This window comes from Sinocyclocheilus grahami, unplaced genomic scaffold (assembly GCF_001515645.1).
Source record: "Sinocyclocheilus grahami isolate Dianchi unplaced genomic scaffold, SAMN03320097.WGS_v1.1 scaffold207.1, whole genome shotgun sequence".
Classification (NCBI taxonomy): Eukaryota; Metazoa; Chordata; class Actinopteri; order Cypriniformes; family Cyprinidae; genus Sinocyclocheilus; species Sinocyclocheilus grahami.
Genome location: NW_015505386.1, coordinates 1,374,358 through 1,392,604, shown reverse-complemented (window position 1 = coordinate 1,392,604; position 18,247 = coordinate 1,374,358). Strand labels below are relative to the sequence as shown.

The window sequence follows — 18,247 nt, the reverse complement described above, 5'->3', positions numbered from 1 at the left end:
CCCCACCAATAAGCACCCAAATCAGCTCCATATAAGGACTTTCCGCGCAACTCTCGTCACATGACGCAATCTAAAGCCGCCTTCTCGCTGAGAGCACATGCAGCAAGCAAGACCCTTTTTATACATTTAAGATAAATTATCTAAGATGTAATCTTGACTTGTTTATAATGCTAGTCAGAGTATGCAATTTTTTGCATATGTGTGGTTTCAGTTCTTACATTTTTCGTAAATTTATACTAAATTTGAATACGAAATTTACTGGTGAATCATGATTTCTTCGTGTAAAGGCAGATTTCACGCAGAAAATAATGAATGAGATGCATATTCTACAAATAATCTAATTCAGCTGGAATATATTTACCACAGTCTAGGAAGGGTGCACATATATGGTCTTTGGTCTTTCTCAGAGCGGAACCAAAACTAATGCTGGTATAAGTGTATACTTACTAATGCTGGACTACTGTAGCTGGTCTTGTTCATATGTGGTTTTCAGAAGCTCAAAGACTGAAAGCACTTCAAAACCATCTCAGTTTCTTTCTTGGGTGACTTGCTCCCATCCTTATCGTGGAGATGTTAACTGAGCACCAAAAACAAAAACTTCCTTCAAAGGTTGTTGAATCCACATCATTAGCAAAAAAATTAAAACTGTGGCTATATTTGAGATTGTTTGAAGCTCCTGAAGGATTCTTTGTCTTATAAGTCATTTAAGTCGATGAGTTTCAGGTATCATTACAATCTCATTGTGTTGACATTCACTCGCCCAGTATGCCTGTGAGAGGCTGGTCGGACCCAGATGTGCTGTCTGTGTGTGGCGGGTCGATAACACTTAGTATCATGGTACTGGAGGTCTTTTTGTGTGTGATGGCGCTGAGAAGGTTCATGGGGGGGAACATGTTAGATGTAGGCCTCTCTGGTTCACCCTCCCATGCTGGTTTGCTCCATGATCTGATCCCTCCCTGTCTGCATGTTGTCTCCAGGCCCCGTCTGGGTTCCACTGATTCCACTGCTGAGATGCCCACTCGTTTGTGACACCTCCAGAACCAACAGGAGCATGAGCTACAGCAGCAACCTCTTGCACCAGAGCATCCTCGAGTGAGCAGAGCCAGCAGGTCCCTTTTGAAGGTGGTGTTGAGGGCAGCATAAACCAGCGGGTTACACACAGAGTTGCTGAATCCCAGGATCTGAACCACGCTGACTAGGAGAAACTCGGAGTCAAGATCCAGGTCCAGTTGACCTGGGTTCAGAGAACAGACATGCAAGGTACAGTTATAAAATGGAAATTTCTCTACAAATCAAGAAAAAACTTTCATAAAATGCTTCAGGATTGACTTTTAAGGTTTTTGTGTTAAAGGGGTCATATGACGATGCTAAAAATAATGTTATTTTATATTTGGTGTAATGCAATGTTTTTACACGGTTTGAGGTTTAAAAAACACATTATTTTCCACATACTGTACATTATTGTTGCTCCTCTCTGCCCCCGCCTTGATGAAACACATTGATTTTTACAAAGCTCATCGTTCTGAAAAGCGAGGTGTGCTCTGATTGGCCAGCCGTCCAGTGCGTTGTGATTGGCCGAATAACTCAAACATGTGACGGTAATGTTACGCCCCTTGCCATATTTGGAAACACACAGCGTCTCCACGACATGGCGGCGACAGTGACAATACTACAGCGAGAATAAAAGTTACGCCTTCTTTCTTTGCGTAAACATTTGGGCGGTGTTATGCAAATCTTCCAACACAGTGACGTAGATATGTGGGAGCGTGTTTAAATGAGGCGTTTTAGGAAGGCATGGACGAGTCTTAACTTTTATAAAGAATATCTCTTTGGGTTTGAGACTTTAGTCTTTGCAGCTTTACGGATCTTATATACGCATGAACAGCTTGTAACACTCCAAAGAAAACTTGAAATTGCGTCATATGACCCCTTTAAAAACACAAGATGTAGGGTAATGGACTAAAAAATGCCAGGTCTAGAGTATATATTAGCATCCATACTAATGCAAAATAGCAATCTGTTATAACAACGTGCTGCAGTTACGTCCTCTGCCACTTTAACTCGTCAAGCTCTTTAAGATCAGGTGAATTCTGATTGACTGGCAATTTTTTTTTATCATTCATCAGCTGGAAAAATAACATTCTAAAGGGATTCCAACAATATCCTTCCATCCTATTCATATAGAATTAATGATTATTAAAACCTTATAGTTAGTTATCGTCCTTGGTGTGAACAGCCTTTTACGTTTTGCATTTTTTCTCTACCAAAGCAAACAGTTCCAAATGAAGCCACAGTAGAACCAATGTGCATCTCTGAGAAACATAGTGTTTTGTTCTTTAATGTTTTGAACAAATTGATAGAATGACTCATACAATGACTCGCTTCATCTGTGGTTTTGAACAAATCAGTTTCATATAAGTCAGTGATTCAATCACTCACTCACAAAGAAGTCACTTGTTTACTTCCTATGTGCTTTCATTTATTTATTTCATTTACAGTACACTGTAGAAAGTGAGTCTCTGGAGATGCAAGCATGTTAGTGTCACATGACTTTTCATTGTTTCCTTTAAACCTTCATTTCCATACCGGACAGGCTCCAGTGTGTCTGCTTATGAATGTCTGGAAATAGAAGAAATTGGTTATGCTGTCTTCCGAAAGGCTTTTGTTGCTGCTGAGAAGCACATGAACCGCAGAAAAAAACAGAAGAAACTAACTGCATGTTGTGCACATGACATTGGAGTGGACAGAATACTGGGCATGGAAAAATAAATACTTCTTATAAATCAGTGTATTAAAATGTTTATAAAAAGACTGAAACCTTGAGGAGTAAGTGTAGATGAAAACTTGCACTGAAAAATAGGAAGGGAAACAGTCTTGCTTGATATTCTGCACTTGCTTATGAAGTATATTTGGTGTTATTTCGATTTTTTGCACAAATTATATTAATTATATTTATATATTATTATATTAATTATATATATATTAATTAAGGAATAAAATACGTACATAAAATGCTCCACCTGTATTAATGCATTTTTATGTGATATCACACAATCTGTGTATGGAGACAATAGCACTACACCAAACTCACAATAGTTGCCATAGTGATAACGGTGAGAGGAATAATAGGACAAACGATTGCATGTCGAAGGTTCACAGGAACGAGGTGTTGACTTCTACAAAAGGTTGAGGAGGAGGAAAGTGGAAAAGAAGGAGAGAATCTGAAGTGAGAATGTGTTTACTATACTCTCACAGGAAGGACAGCAGTTGACTGACAGACACGTGAAAAGGTTGGGGGGGGGGGAAGAAGAAAAACAGGGAGATTGACAACAGTAAGCAAGAGGGAAGAGCACAAGGAGTTTTGTGGTACCGTAGTCAAGCAGGAGGGAGACCAGATGGAAAGGTGCCCAGCATGCGACAAAGAGCAGCACCACGGTGGCCATCATTCTTACTGCACGCTTCTTCCTCCTGAGAATGGAAGGCATGTGACATGTGTATTGTTACAGGCATGTCAATAACAGTACAATACAGGGGTGTCAATCAAACACCATTTCATTTGTACCAGTCTACCAAGACCATGTGAATCGAGAGCAACAATTCAGACGTTATGCAATACCGGCAATCAAAGCATCTGCTAAATAGGCCTTTCAAAAGCAGAGTGTAATTCGCAGAATTATATGGACAAATAAATTTTTTTTTGTTGTTGTTGTTTATTGTCAAAATCATAAGGATTCTCATCACATGACTATCCATGCTGTGCATGCTTTTTCTGGCTCTTTGGTGAATAGAGATGGAGCAATGACACCCTGTTATAAATGTTATAAAACTGAATGTTGCATTTTAAGCTTGGCCTATAATTTTGTACCATATTAATGTATTTACTAATGTATCTCTTACGGATATTAACCATGGTTTTAGGAAAAGTGTAGTAACCATGTTTTTTTGTTTTTTTTTGGTGTATTGATTACCATTTGTATAATATACCCTATATGAGTCATATAGCCTATTTGTATACTACATTATTTGTATACTACATAATTTTACTTAATAGGATAGTTCACCTAAAACGTTTTTAAATTCTTCATTAGTTTCTCACCCTTATGTTTTCTTCTGTGGAACACAAAAGACAATATTTAAAAAAAAACACTACAGTGTATTTTGTCCACACAATGAAAGTCAGTGGGGTCCAATGTTGTTTTGTGCATTATGTGGACAAAAAGGATGAAACATTCTTTAATATATTCAAAAGAAAAAGTAATTGCTTTTATACTACAGCCCAATAAATAAGAGGTTAGTATTGAGAACTTATTTTTGACACAATTTTATCAAATTTCACCAAAACTGATAACTATATTAATGCACCAGTGCACGATAACATTCTGTTCATTATAAGTGTGTGCCGCAGTTTTGCTGTCTGCTGCTTTAAAGGGGCAATGAACTGAGAAACCAAAATTCACTTGGTCTTGTCATTGTACTATAAAAACATCTGGTAGGTCTCAAAACTTTGCCGTTAGTCTAAAAACAGCTTATATTGAAGGTAGTCTGCCAAAACGACAGCTTTTGGCATGTTCTACTCTATGAAGTAATAGTATGGATAAGCACTGCCTCCGCAGAAGCAGATCAACATTACTGCTTGTGTTTACAAATGAGGCACAATTCGACGCAGGATTTTTAAAAAGATTGAAACTAAAACACGATGCAGTGCCGACTATTGGATCCAACAGTAATGTCGCAACACGCAAGTGTGAATAACTGTTTTCATTACGTGGTCACTATTGCCTTGTATCTTCTTACAGATCATTTGATGTGTATTTAGTTATTTATGCATTTTAAACCTAAATCACAGCAGCATCCATCTATGAGGATGTGAGCCAATCATTGCAGTGGGCTTTTACTTCTGAGTCTACAATCTTCCACACCTATTCAAACAGAGCGTTCTGATGAGGGGGTTAAAAATAGGACAGAAAATAGCTTAATACTTCTAAATTATGATGTTTTTTCATGATTCATGATTCATGTTCATGACCCCTTTAAATGCTCAAGCTCCTTAATAAAATCAGGTGGATTTTTGGGTGAAGTATCCCTTTAGTATATTTTGCTTCTTACTGTAATTGTAACTTTGGTTGACATTAAGTTAATATTAATGTTTTGTTTAATGCATAATTTCATTTTTGAGACAATAATGATCTAAACAATGAAATGGTAAGCGAACCCCCTGTTGTAGACTAACCTGGTAATCTTGTTAATTTCAGATCCTGGGAGCGTTTGAAACATGGCGTCGTGTACTTTGTGCTTGCCCCAGAGCTCCCGCATGATCTTCCAGTAGAGGATGGCCATGGTCGTCAAGGGGGCCAGAAACACCAGGATGGACAAACAGGTAGTGTAGGCTCTCCTCTGGTGCTGGCTTGGCCATACTTCCAAACAACAGGTGTGGTGGACATCAAACAGAAAGTCATATTTCACCTGGGTAGTTAAATATGAGGAAACTTATTATATGAATCCTTCATTCTTTTCTATTTGAAAAAAAGACAGATGGAGGGAATGCTAGAGGCAGCTAAATATTCAAATATTCAATCTAATGAATTTGTTTAGCAAATAATATTGTATAATGCTGCTCATAATGATGCTTTTTAATTCACAAATGAATTACAACGGTCTGATTTACTGACTGACAGGCATTGCTAATGGTTAAAGACAGCTTTTTGTCCTTCTTATGAAGCTTATCTGCTGAATGCCTAAAACAGCATAACATCAATCATCATTTGATTGGAGTGATGCATACAAAATGTCTTTGAGGGGGAAAAATGTGTGAAAGCTGCACATGCAAGGACAACATAAAGCAAAGTGGAAGGCATTATTATATCAATGAGTATATAATGGACATTGCATTTGAAGCCCTCAATGGTCTCCTCTAGCATAGCAACATCTAATTTGATTCTAATAGTATTGATGTGTCTGTTATCTCTGGTGGTAGCTGCAGTGAATAAATCACATGTCAAAGAGTCAAGACACATTCTGCTTATATTTAAACCATCAGCCGCTTTTTTCTATTTCTTTCATGTAATCTTTTGGTTTAATAATTGCAAAGCATTTCATAATCTTAATGAAAACTAGGAAATTTCTTTCTTTCCTCAGATAGATTTAGCTGATATTAGTATCTGAGCTAAAAGCTGATTTGTATGCCCTATTTCATTGTGTTCCTTATCTTTGACTGTTAATGACTCGAGTTTTGTCTGTTAGATGTCTCTGCACCTGAGTGTGAGCAATCTCTAAATTGCTTGTTTAATCTAAAAATAGTGGTCTGTATAATGGATAGGGATTGTTCTGGAAATGTCAGAAAGGTTGCATGTTTACCTCCACTTTCTGAACAAACCACATAGGAGCCGCGATTGCCAGGGCAACCAACCACACGACCACTGTAAAATGAGGGACGAGATATAATATTTTTTAAATTTTTTTTATAGTGTCACTATTGTCTAACTCAGTTTCAAAGTGAGGTCTGAGGACAGTCCACAAACTAAATTCACTATTTTATAACATTACATTTCATTCTGCTTTCTAAAAACTTATCAGAAATCATGAGATTAATTTTTTTTCTTTTTTTTTTTTAAGTTTTATTTATAATTTATTTTATAATTTTTTTATTTTTTATAATTATTCTTTTGATTACACAAATTTTTAACAGTAAGAAAATCTGGGGGGAAAACCTCCATATATATTTATGGGGGGAAAATATAATAAATCTTTTTTGTTTATTATAGTAGAGTTGAGATGATATTTAAATTATATTTTTATCATATTTAAATTTCCTTACAGTACAGTGACATCATAGAAGTGAATTAAGAAATTCAGTTATTTCATATTTAATTTGAAAAACAATTATTTGGATTTAGACATAAAAACATTTTAATAAAATATTATAAACATTTCATAATAAAAAAAAAATTTATATTACATTTTAAAAATAATTAATTAATTAATTATATTAAAACAACAATAACAACAACATTTTTTCACAATAACTTCTTTAATCTCTCTTTCCACAACTCACCCAGCATCTTGAAGGCATGACAAAGAAAGTAGCTGTTGCGGACATGCAGAGGATAAAGGATTCCCTGGAAACGCTCTACAGCAATACAAGTCATGGTGAGCATGCTGGTCGCAATGGCTGTCACTTGTAGGAATGGTATTAACTTGCACAGGAAATCACCTGTGGGTCAAAAAATAAATGAGGCACAGTGAGTGAATCGGTGAGTCAGACAATTAGTGAATTAGAGAGCAGGCAAATGAACTGATGAAAGACTGTGTAAAATATTGTTTTCATATATACACAGTACACAAAAAAATGGTTCTTTAAATTGTGATTCACACAATATGTTGTTGCTGCTGTTATTGTTGTTATTATAATATAAATACCCCCTCCCCCTGATTTCCCCCCTGAATTACTGATTTTTTTGGACTTCAGCCATCCAACTACACAGACTGTCAACACACTCTCAACAGGTAAACTATTTCTTTCTTAAAATGTCTTATTATTTTCAACTTTTAAACTGTAACTGGTTTCCTACCAGTCATGTCTTTTTCTCTTTTTAGTTTAAGAGAACATGTAAGTGCGACCAGCTCTGTTCAGTTAAGGATATTTCTTTCTCCACCTCCACTAAGTAAGTAACAAAGATATTGAATTTATGGTCCATATTGTTAGATTTATTTAATTATTTATTTATTTATTGTTTTTACATAAACAAATGGAAGGAGGCACATTGTAACTCTAAACTCAATTGTGCATTTCAGATGCTGTCACATCTTACAAGCTTGTCATCTGCAGAGAAAAACTGCCACTCAGTCACACCAATGTGAAAACCTGTTTCTACCTGTGAAAACCCAGCTAAAAGGCCATGTCAAAGATTGAAATCATATTTTGATGCTTGTTATCTCATAATTAGATTTTGAGACTTTAGCCTAAATTTCACAGACAGGGTCACAAATACACATAATGATGGGCTTACAAGCATCATAGAGGATTGTGAAAATGCAGTATTTCACTAGAACTTGGTCTTCATTACACTATTTTCTGTTGCTATTTTTGTTTTACCTCTGTATTTATTAATGTTCAATGTCAATTGTCATTTATTAATGTATTCTGCTAATAACGGTTGTTAAAATCACTGTCATTTTTGCTACAGTTTCACATGTCATTAAATAAAATAAAAATACCTAATTGACACAACATGCTGTTGTTGTTGTTTTTATGAAATTCTTAATAGAAGCTATGAGATATTATAAGACCAGGCAGATAGAGGGCTAAAAAAACAATAGTAATAAATAAGTTATTCAAATAATATTAATAAAACTAATATTAATTATATAAATATACTAATACACTAATGATAGTTTATTTTCATTAATATTAGTGTATTAGTATACTTATATACTAATACACTAATATTAATATTAGTGTATTAGTATATTTATATACTAATACACTAATACATTAATATTAGTGTATTAGTATATAAATATACTAATACACTAATATTAATGAAAATAAACTATCATTAAAAAGGTTATTTATAGCACAATTAAGGTTCTATATAGCACTTTCAAAGCATGGTTCTTTATGGAACCCTTTAAAAAGGGTTCTATTTAGCACCAAAAAGGGTTCTGCTATTGTTACAAGCTGAAGAACCCTTTTCTGGCACTTTTTTTAAGAGTGTAGATAGGTTGACACGTAACAATACAAGAAAAAGTATACTAACGAGACTTGCAGAGCAATTTCAAAATAATAGAAGGAAATGTGTGGGCAGTAAATGTATGGTCTTTATGGACAATGATGAGGACAGAGGGGTGGAGTTTTCTGACACAATGTTCCTCATAATTACAATACAGGAGATCAGATTGGGTTTGTGCTGCCATGGATTTAAGGAGCAATCTTCTCCCAGCAGTTCTGAGGAGTCTTCTGTAAGCCACTAATTTTTATTTTCCAGCTCACTAATTCTACATAATTCCAAAAGCACACTGGCATAATTCACCTTTTGCATGCTGGACATGACTGTCCTTCATTATGTGATGTCATTAGATGAAAGGTCATTGACTCTTGCAATTGATAGAATCTAAAACACAACTTGATGCATACTAATAACATAAGTAATGCAAACTATGCCTGATTTGTAGAGTATTACTGATAATTGAGGTTATATTTGAATTATTTTTTGTTCTGGTCTATGTCAAGCATTAAATTTTGGCTGGTTAACATGGTCCAGTTGGATCCTGCTGGTTTATGTCATAACTAATGTCATAACCAATCTGGCTACACATGCATCTTTTTTCATGGACGGCCATTGAAAAAAGTCATGTACACTCTTAAAAATAAAGGTGCTTCACGATGCCATAGAAAAACTTTTTTTTGTCTAAATGGTTCCATAAAGAACCTTTAACATCTGAAGAACCTTTCTGTTTCACAAAAGCTTCTTTGTGGCCAAAGAAGGTTCTTCAGATTATAAAAAGGTAAGAAAGAGATGGTTCTTTAAAGAACCTTTGACTGAATGGTTCTTTGTGGAACCAAAAATGGTTTCTTATACAGTCAAGCCGACTGCTGCAACGAACGCAACTTTCACTGCACAAGCTCTTTACTTTCAGTTTTCATTCTTAGATTCAGCATTAACAGTAATCCAAAATAGGTAAGCTTTCAACTGAACTGTATAGCCTACATGCATTTTAGATGCTTATATTATGCTCTTGCCCCATCCATGCACATTATTATATGAGCAGGTTTTTTAAACATTAAAACTGCTCAAGTAATTTCAGTGGTAGGCTATGATACATAATCATGTAGCCTATTAAACTCCCGGTAATAACGCACAAATATTTCTGCCCGTTTTCGCTCGTTGTCAGCCTCTGCTTTTCTGCAACAGACTGAAACTCCGGGTGAATTCAGCGCGACTTGCATTCAGGAAATAAAAGAAAAATGCTGCAATTTTCTGGTGTTATTTTATTATTGTTGGGGCAGTCTCCAGCTATATCTTAAACTTCTTAAAATACAGTCCACTTCAGATTGGTTTTAGTCACTGCATAAAAAAAATTTATGCAATCTTTATCTAATTCTGATTGGGTGGGCAAGACTGTCATTTGGGTGGGCTTAGCCCACCCCTGCCTATGCCTGGAGCCGGCCCCGCAGTGCACATTTACTGAAGTGTGGCACAAACTGTTGTTGAATTGTAGTTTTGTGAAAGATGGAAAAAACATGCAGAAAGCTTTACCTTTTGAACAATACTACAGGCTACCATCTATGAGCACTGAATTGTGAGATGAATGGACTGGAGTTCAAATGCTTCAACTGTTTCATTCGTCAGTGTCTTTGATCATGCATGAACTATATATCCTTAAAGCTTTACTTTACTGTCATGTAACAGAGTGAAGTTGATGCAACAGGAACCGTGGGAAGAATTGGGTGTCCAAATGGATATAGACTCTTATGACACATAAAAATAACAGAAACGAACATTTCTGTCAAGCGTGAACATAATTAAGCCTACCTGCCAACCAGTTGGTGAAGAAGTGCTGCAGCAGTGTGGCAGGAACACACACTATGGATATCAGGAGGTCACTGAGTGCCAGAGAACAAATGAAGAAGGTGCTGGGAGACTGCAGAGCCTTCCTGCGACATAAGAGAACCAGCACCGCCCCGTTTCCCACCACCGCAAGCCCAAAGATGAGCACGTAGAGCAGACCAAAAACTGGAAGCAGGGTGCTAGGGAGTCTGGGCACGGCCACCAGAGGAGGAATGGAGAATTCCTGGATGAACTGCCAGCGAGAAAGGTTGGAAGCCTTCAGCATGTGATCCAGAAGATGGGCGGTCAGGTTCATACTGATCGTCTTCTAGGGTTTTATCTGTTTGAAAAACACCAGTATATGCGTGATGATTTGGTTTTAGCAGCGATTGTGGTCTAGCAACTTGTTTTAACAATCTGTGGAGTCTGATCTTCACGATTTCTTTGATTTTACATTAATGAATGGTTATGTGTGCTGTATTGACCTGTCTCTCTTTGTAAATGATGGCTTACAGGCATTTTTCATGGTTGTTCCTTGTTGTTGATGAAAACATTCATGCCTTTATCTCCTTCCTATTAAGAACATGCTTTGTAAGCATTGATTTTAAGCCACTTGGGACAGTCTGTAGTGTTTATTGAAAGGCTGCTACTCAGCTTGACAAAAACCTTTTTAGCCAAAAATTGTGTGATACCAGCATTATAATAACGCCCCACTGTCCGCTCTCAGTATGTCAGTAGAATGTCCTTTAGCTGTTCTAGCTCCTCCTTGCTAATGCTTGATATCACATCGTCTCATGACTCATTTTTCGCACACTCCTTAGTTATCTTCACAGTCCAGGTGTCTGTAATTGTATTGCTTTCTCCATTCTGGATTTAGTTCAGTCAATCTTCACCTTGTAATCTTGCAATATGCTGACAAATGAAGAAACATGGTTCTGTTCAGATGATTTGAATATCCTTGTTCTGAGAACAAGGTCCAAACTTTTGGGTAAAACCTGTCAATATATAGTTTACTCAAAATAAGCATCATAAAATATTATCATAGTTTAGAGGACAGCACTCCTTTTACTCAGTATTTTCACCCTTTTTTTACTTAAACGAAAAATATGAGAAAAACGCATATTTGTGTAACTTATTGACTTGAAATCTGTGTTTACTGAGGTACAGTTCTTGAGACGTCACCTTTTCTTGCACCGTTCCCCCATATTAATGTAATATTCTCTTAAAATTATAATGTTGTAGTTATATAACAGTAAATTGGATTTACATTAGAGAAAATTATTGTTTGCATATTTTTGGATTTGAACAATCATTGCGATTATGATGAATATATCTATGTTGTAAATATCTCCTATAATAACGTTCTATAATAACATAATCAAATACGGGACGATACATTTTAAGATATTTACTGTCATATAATCGTTAATTGAAAACAAAGTTCATAAAATGTTACTCTGATGTTGCATGAACTTAAAAATGATATTGTCAAAGGTTACGACTGCAGGTAAAACACTAAACAAACAGTAAAAACATCCGATGTTAAAAACACGCGAAATCGAATCATCCTCACATCTAGACAGGCGACTCGAGATGGTATTATGAAGTAAACGAATAAATAGTCCACACATTTTCTTTCAACAGATCATACAAATAATGGCAAACGTTTCCATTCTCTGTTTAAAGAGAGATGTTTCACACAAATTGCAAAAACACTGTGATCTGATCCGGTGTCTCGTTATTCCTTCAAAGTTTCTCCGACGCTCGTTTGAACTTCTCCCTTCATCATCCTATTGAACGGCTCTCTGAACCATATTCTGCTCCTCAGCACATCTAGCGCGTTTTATCTATATATTTCTTTTCTTACCTGGAATTAGTCGGTCATGCTTTCCTCTTGCAAGACAACAACAGTCAAACAATGACAGTCCAACACTGAACTACTGTAGGTATAATCAGTTGACAGAGCTACAGCAGAAACACTAGCCTGGGCTGTGACGCTTATCTGGTATACTTTTCCCCTTCATCTTTCTTTCTTTCTTTCTTTCTTTCTGTCTAATGTTATCTATCTTAGATCAACGACAAAAAAAGGAGCAATGCAGTTTGTATTGTCATTTACAATTATAACTGTACTGTAATACTGTTAATACTGTAATTATTACAATTAGCTTGACTTCAGTTACAGGAAACATACAGGAAAAAAAGCTGCCATAAACTTACTTACTTTAGAATTATATTTACAATTGTAACATTATATGTTTAATATAAAGTGACGCCCATGATAGGAAATAGTCTGTACTTTCATTTGATCTCTATGCAAATGTAAAATGTAGAAGAAGAAAAAAAAATGCGACCAGCTGTGGACCTTTCATCATTAATTCCACATTACATAACTACAATTACATAATTTATGTAATTACAATTTTACTGCAAGAATACGAAATGATTGTCCTATGGTCTGGTTAGTGTGCTGCTATCATTCTCAAGCCACAGTGCATGATTTTCAACTCTTTTTAACTTGCCATTGAAATAGTAGAAGTGATTATTTTCATCTTCAGCATTAACTTTATTGATATTATTTTGGGTAATTTTTTTTTAGAACTCTGATATTTACTGCATTCTGCAATATGAATGATAGCTCTGTTGTCTCTTGCTTATGTTTCACAGTTGAAGGCTCTTGTGGTTTTGGTGTGGTATTGTATAACATAATTTTAATCATCTTCTCCTGGCATCTTTTCATCCCAGAGGTGGTGCGATGAATTAGTCCAAAGCAACCATCTTCATCTGTAGGCAGTGATCCTTCTGCTTCTTTGCTTGGTGGTGTTTTATCTTCTGGTGTCAGTTTCTCAATTTCTTTTGTGCATTCTCTTTCAGGAAGTTCTGCTGTCATTTCTATCTGATGTTTAGTCACTATGACAGTGTGTTCATGTCTTCTTAAAGGAGTGGATGTAACTTTTGATGCAAGATGTTCTGAACTTAAAGGGGTCAAATGATGCTTTTTTAAAGATCATTATTTTGTGTATTTGGTGTTCTCTCTCTCTCTCTCTTTCTCTCTCTCTCTCTCTCTCTCTCTCTTGCTCGCTCGCGCGCTCTCTCTCTCTCTCGCTCTCGCACACACACACACACACACACACACACACACTATGCACAAATACTTAAACTAATAACAAAACAGTAGCTGATTCAGAAGTGCCAGATTGTCATAGCAAAATCAGAATTACCTCCTCTCAGGTTCACGAAACGGTCGTCCATAAAATGCATTGCTGTTCTGTTGTAAGTAATCTTAAAGATTCCTAAATGCATCTACTTTCGGAAGGCCAGATAAAGTGCTTTTGCTTTCGCCTAGAAACACACAGCGTCTCCCTGACATGGCTGCTTCAACACTAACTGCTGTTACTGAAACCACGCCTTCTTTCTTTGCGTTCACATTTGGGCCACATTATGCAAATATTTCCACATAGTGAGGTAGATATGTGGGGGCGTGTTAGAACGAGCTGTTTTAGGGGGGCGTGGCAGAGTCTTAACTTTGGTCGCTGTAAAATCTTCTGCAGATTTTGTGGATGTGGTTGGTGTCACTGGTTCATTTGTGACTTTTGTTTCAATATAGTTTTAAATGAAATTAACAGGTTCTGACTGTCTTTCTTCAGTTGTCAGATGCTCTCTCCAATGATGTTCTTTTTTCTGCAGTTGATAAGTTGATTTCTGTACATTCTGTTTCAGGCAGATTCGTTGACATTCTTCTGTCTTGTTCAGTCTCCTGTAAATCTGCATATTTTTTAAATGTGTTTGGTGTCATTGCTGTTTCAAGATGTTGTGTATTTAAATCACCAGGCTCTGATTGACTTTCTTTGTATTTATTTGTTCGGGGTTCTTTTGTCATTAAAATGTCAGGTTGACTTGTAACCAAGATCAGCTTCTCCACTGCTGTCCAGTCCAGTATTCTTTCTCATCCTTGTGTTTTATATCAGATACACTGTTTCCTTTTTCCAATGTTGCTTTTGCCATCGTTAATCGAATTCCACTGAAGCTTGTCTGGTGTTTTTGACCAAATTTTGTGGTTTCCTGAACTGCTCCCACTGTTGGCCTGATTTCTTTGCCCCCTGAAGATATTTTCTTCTCACTTCCTTCATTTTCTGCTGATGATGGGCTCTCCAGTTTCAGTCAGCACTGCTGTAATTCCCATCTGTTGTTTTAGTATTTGCATATTTTCTGGAGGTGGCCAGATTTTCTAATTCACTTGTATTCATTTCAAGATGTTCTGTACTCAACAGAAGATCTTTAGTGCTTTCTGTCTCGAAGCTATCTGTTATGCTTGATTCTTTGGTTTTATCTTCTCCATTATGTGGTTTTAAAACCGTTTGACTGAATGACATGGTTGAAGTCATCTTGTCATCACTTTCTTTCGATTCGTCATCTGTTAAGACAGTCGTTGGCCTTGCTTTCCTTATGCTTCTTCTTTGCCTAAACATTTTCAATGGAACTTGGTTTCTGTGTATTGAGTCGTTTGCAGATGAGCCGTTTGTTTGTATCTTATCTGTCGCTAATGTCTCAGTCTCTGCTGTAACTATGCTGTCCTTTGCTGTCATTTGGAAAAGTCCCATTCCTAATAACATCAGTATTTTTTCCATGTGGATGACAGCATCATTACTAGAATTGGATGCAAATTTCATAGCACTTTTCGCTAACTCCTTTATTTCGATTTCTACTCCTTGGTGTGGTTGTGAATATCTTGTAGCCTGGTATATGGGACAGATGGTTGAACCCTTCTGATTAATAAATATTCGCAACAATGTGGCAGATAGGAAGGTATTCCTTAGCATCTGACACCTGTTTCCATAAACTTCTTTCAGGGGCGCCTTCAAAAGCGTTCCCTGGAAATCCATCAGCAGTTTCACCAGAATGATGGTCAGTAGTGCAGGAAGAAGTTTTTTCTTTTGGTTGCTTGTCCAGTTTTGTGACCGTTTTTCTTTTAACATGGAATACACCAATTATAAGACATGTTTTTGAAGTGATGCCTTGTTTAGATTAGGGCTGGACGAAACCAAAATTTATATCATGATATATTTCTTAATTTCGTTCGAGACGATATAATTCTGATATCGATATGAACACTATTTATCTGAAATATAAATATTTTGTAACATTATAAATGCCTTTATCATCACTTTTGATCCATTTTAAGCATCCTTGCTAAATAAAAGTATTAATTTCTATATTTTTTTCCCCAAAAAATGATAAAAATTATACTGAATGGAATAGTGTAAAATGTTACAAAAGATGTTTACCATGTTTCAGAATTTGTTGTGGGTGTATGAGTGTGAAATTTCCCAGCCTGAAATTGTTTTCCCAGTCCGCCCCTCGTGGAAATTAATGGCGCAGACATGCGGTTTCATTTACTACACATAGGCCTACTGAAGCTCACGGTGTTTGCAGCCTCTGCTGCCTCACTGTATGAGTACATGAACACATAAACATAATCTCTAGAACTGCTCTGAGTCACTTCATGAGCATTTTACTTATTTTGATAAAACTATCCTTATATCATATGCAAACAGACACCAATGTTTCAGGAGTTTAGTACACAGAATAGGACACATGTTTATTAGATAACCACATTTGAGTTGATGTATATGCTTTTATTTATTATTAATTTTTAATTAACTATTTTTTCCTAAACCATTGTTAAATGCATTGTTTCCTGTAGTTATGCAAAGATTTGGTTTCAAAAACAGAATCAGTAAACAATTTCTTATGATTTTAAATCTGCATTGAACTTCAGATAAATCTCAAAGTAAAAGGCAGTACTAAAGTCTGATTTTGTGGTGGATGTGTTCAAATTTGATCATCTTAATTGAAGTGAGGAAGGATTTTGAAAGTTGGACAGTGTTGAGCACTACTGTAAGATTAACCCTGCATGGTGTAAATATTTGAAAAGGATTAACAGCTGCAAATAAATATTCATTAGAAATTTATAAAAGTAATCAGTTACATTACTTTAATAAAGTAATTGAAAAAGTTACCCTACTATTACATTTTAAATAGGGTAACTTGTAATCTGTAACCTATTACATTTCCAAAGTAATCTTCCCAACACTGTTTAGAATAGTATAATATTGCATGTAATATAATCAGTATTTCAGCTAAATGTTGAATCTTTGCTAATTACTGTTTTCTTGCAGACAACAACAAAAAATAAATAAAAACTGTATTTCAAAATGTAACCAAAATTGAGAATATTTAATCTTCTCATTGCATTAAGTAAATATTATACTAAATTCCTATTTTAAATCTTGTAAACCATCATAGCTTACCTTTGGTGGTAAAACTGCAGTCTGTATTTTCTCTTTATGATGTCCTCTGTAAACCCAATTGCATGGCATATGTTTGATCATGTGCACTTCTGCAATGTTGACACACTTTACTATACAGCATCTGCACATGTAGCCATGTTTTCTAAGAACAGACTGAAGTAAAGCCCAGTGCTGGCACAGTATTTCTTGACATGGAGTACTAAATGTTTTCTGCAGTTGCAAGTGCATAGGAACTATAGTAAGGAGAGACAAAGACAACCACCATAACCTCATCACGCTATAAGCTCCAGCAACATTTCTTTTGCTGCTTCAGGACATTAGACAGGAAGGTCACACCGTGTCTGTAACAATGTTCGTAGTTCGGGAAGAAGGGAACCGGTGAACGTTTAAACAAAACTTTAATAATAAAAAACACAAAATAGCGCGACAGCCCCTCGCGGACGACTGCTGCGCACAAACAGAACCAAAACACAAAATAAAATTTTCGCAGGCCGGGGGGGTACCCACGAGACTGCGCTCTACTCCCCGATCACGGTGCCGCGGCGTACCTGGAGGTAAGGACAGACAGACGAAGCGAGCGAAGGAGACGGAAGGATGAGGAGAGACAGAGACGAGAGAGGGGAGAAAAAAATTCTTGTTCCGGTTCCCAGACACACTGCCGCTTGGTCCTCAACCGGCTGAGAGGCTCTCACTCGCGGTGCCATGCAATGGTACTGGACATCTTTGGTGGACGGCCCAACACTCCTCCGCCTCCTGGCGGATGGCGATGGCTACTCCTGTTGAGGGCAGCTGGCAGCGAGTCCCCCATTCCCTGCTCCTCCCCAGTCATGGCAGATGGCAGCAGGCTCCGGCCTCCTGGCGAACGGAGCCGACTCCTCCGCTCCCTCTCGGACGGCAGCCACCCCTCCTCGACCCAGGAGCACGGCGAGCTCTCCGCCCCACCTCATCTTCCATCGCTCCAGCACCATCTCCTCAGCAGCGAGGGCTCTCTGACAGCGTGTCCCTCCTTCCTCCCGGGTTTCGACACCAATGTAACACAGTTCGTAGTTCAGGAAGGCGGGAACCAGTGAACATTTAAACACTTTAATAAAATAAACCAACACAAAATTAAAGTAAAGCGGCAGCCCCTCGCGGACGACTGCCTCACACAAAACACAAAATAAAATCCAGGCCTGGTCCTCTCTCGTCCAACACTGTCGTCACTCCTCCTTTTATCCTTCCGGAGCTCCTTCATGGGACTCGAGAACAGTGAGTGGAGCAGGTGTCACGCATTAGCATTTACTCCACCGGCCTCGCTCCGTTCCCATGGCTCTCAGCCCCGCCCCTCTCGTCACAGTGTCCTTATCTTTGTTTTATCTGAGTCTCTGGGTTTTACTATATACATATGATAAG

At 37.0% G+C, this 18,247-nt stretch overlaps 1 protein-coding gene across 1 annotated transcript; it reads right to left on the bottom strand.

Moving 5' to 3' along the window:
* Window positions 1-752: 752 nt before the first annotated feature.
* LOC107595714 (pyroglutamylated RFamide peptide receptor-like) lies at window positions 753-10,833 on the bottom strand. Its single transcript, XM_016286209.1, has 6 exons — window positions 10,533-10,833; window positions 7,052-7,210; window positions 6,355-6,416; window positions 5,231-5,463; window positions 3,329-3,468; window positions 753-1,234 (listed from the first exon to the last, which is right to left on the bottom strand). The coding sequence occupies exons 1-6, from the start codon at window positions 10,831-10,833 to the stop codon at window positions 753-755; spliced, it is 1,377 nt and encodes a 458-aa protein (XP_016141695.1).
* Window positions 10,834-18,247: the final 7,414 nt, after the last annotated feature.

Coding starts and splice junctions, on each gene's coding strand:
- LOC107595714 (XM_016286209.1), bottom strand. CDS start 10,833: ATGCTGAAGGCTTCCAACCTTTCTCGCTGGCAGTTCATCCAGGAATTC. Junction 6,417..7,051: donor TCATGCCTTCAAGATGCTGG/GTGAGTTGTGGA, acceptor CTCATTTTACAG/TGGTCGTGTGGTTGGTTGCC. Junction 5,464..6,354: donor GGTTTGTTCAGAAAGTGGAG/GTAAACATGCAA, acceptor TTAACTACCCAG/GTGAAATATGACTTTCTGTT.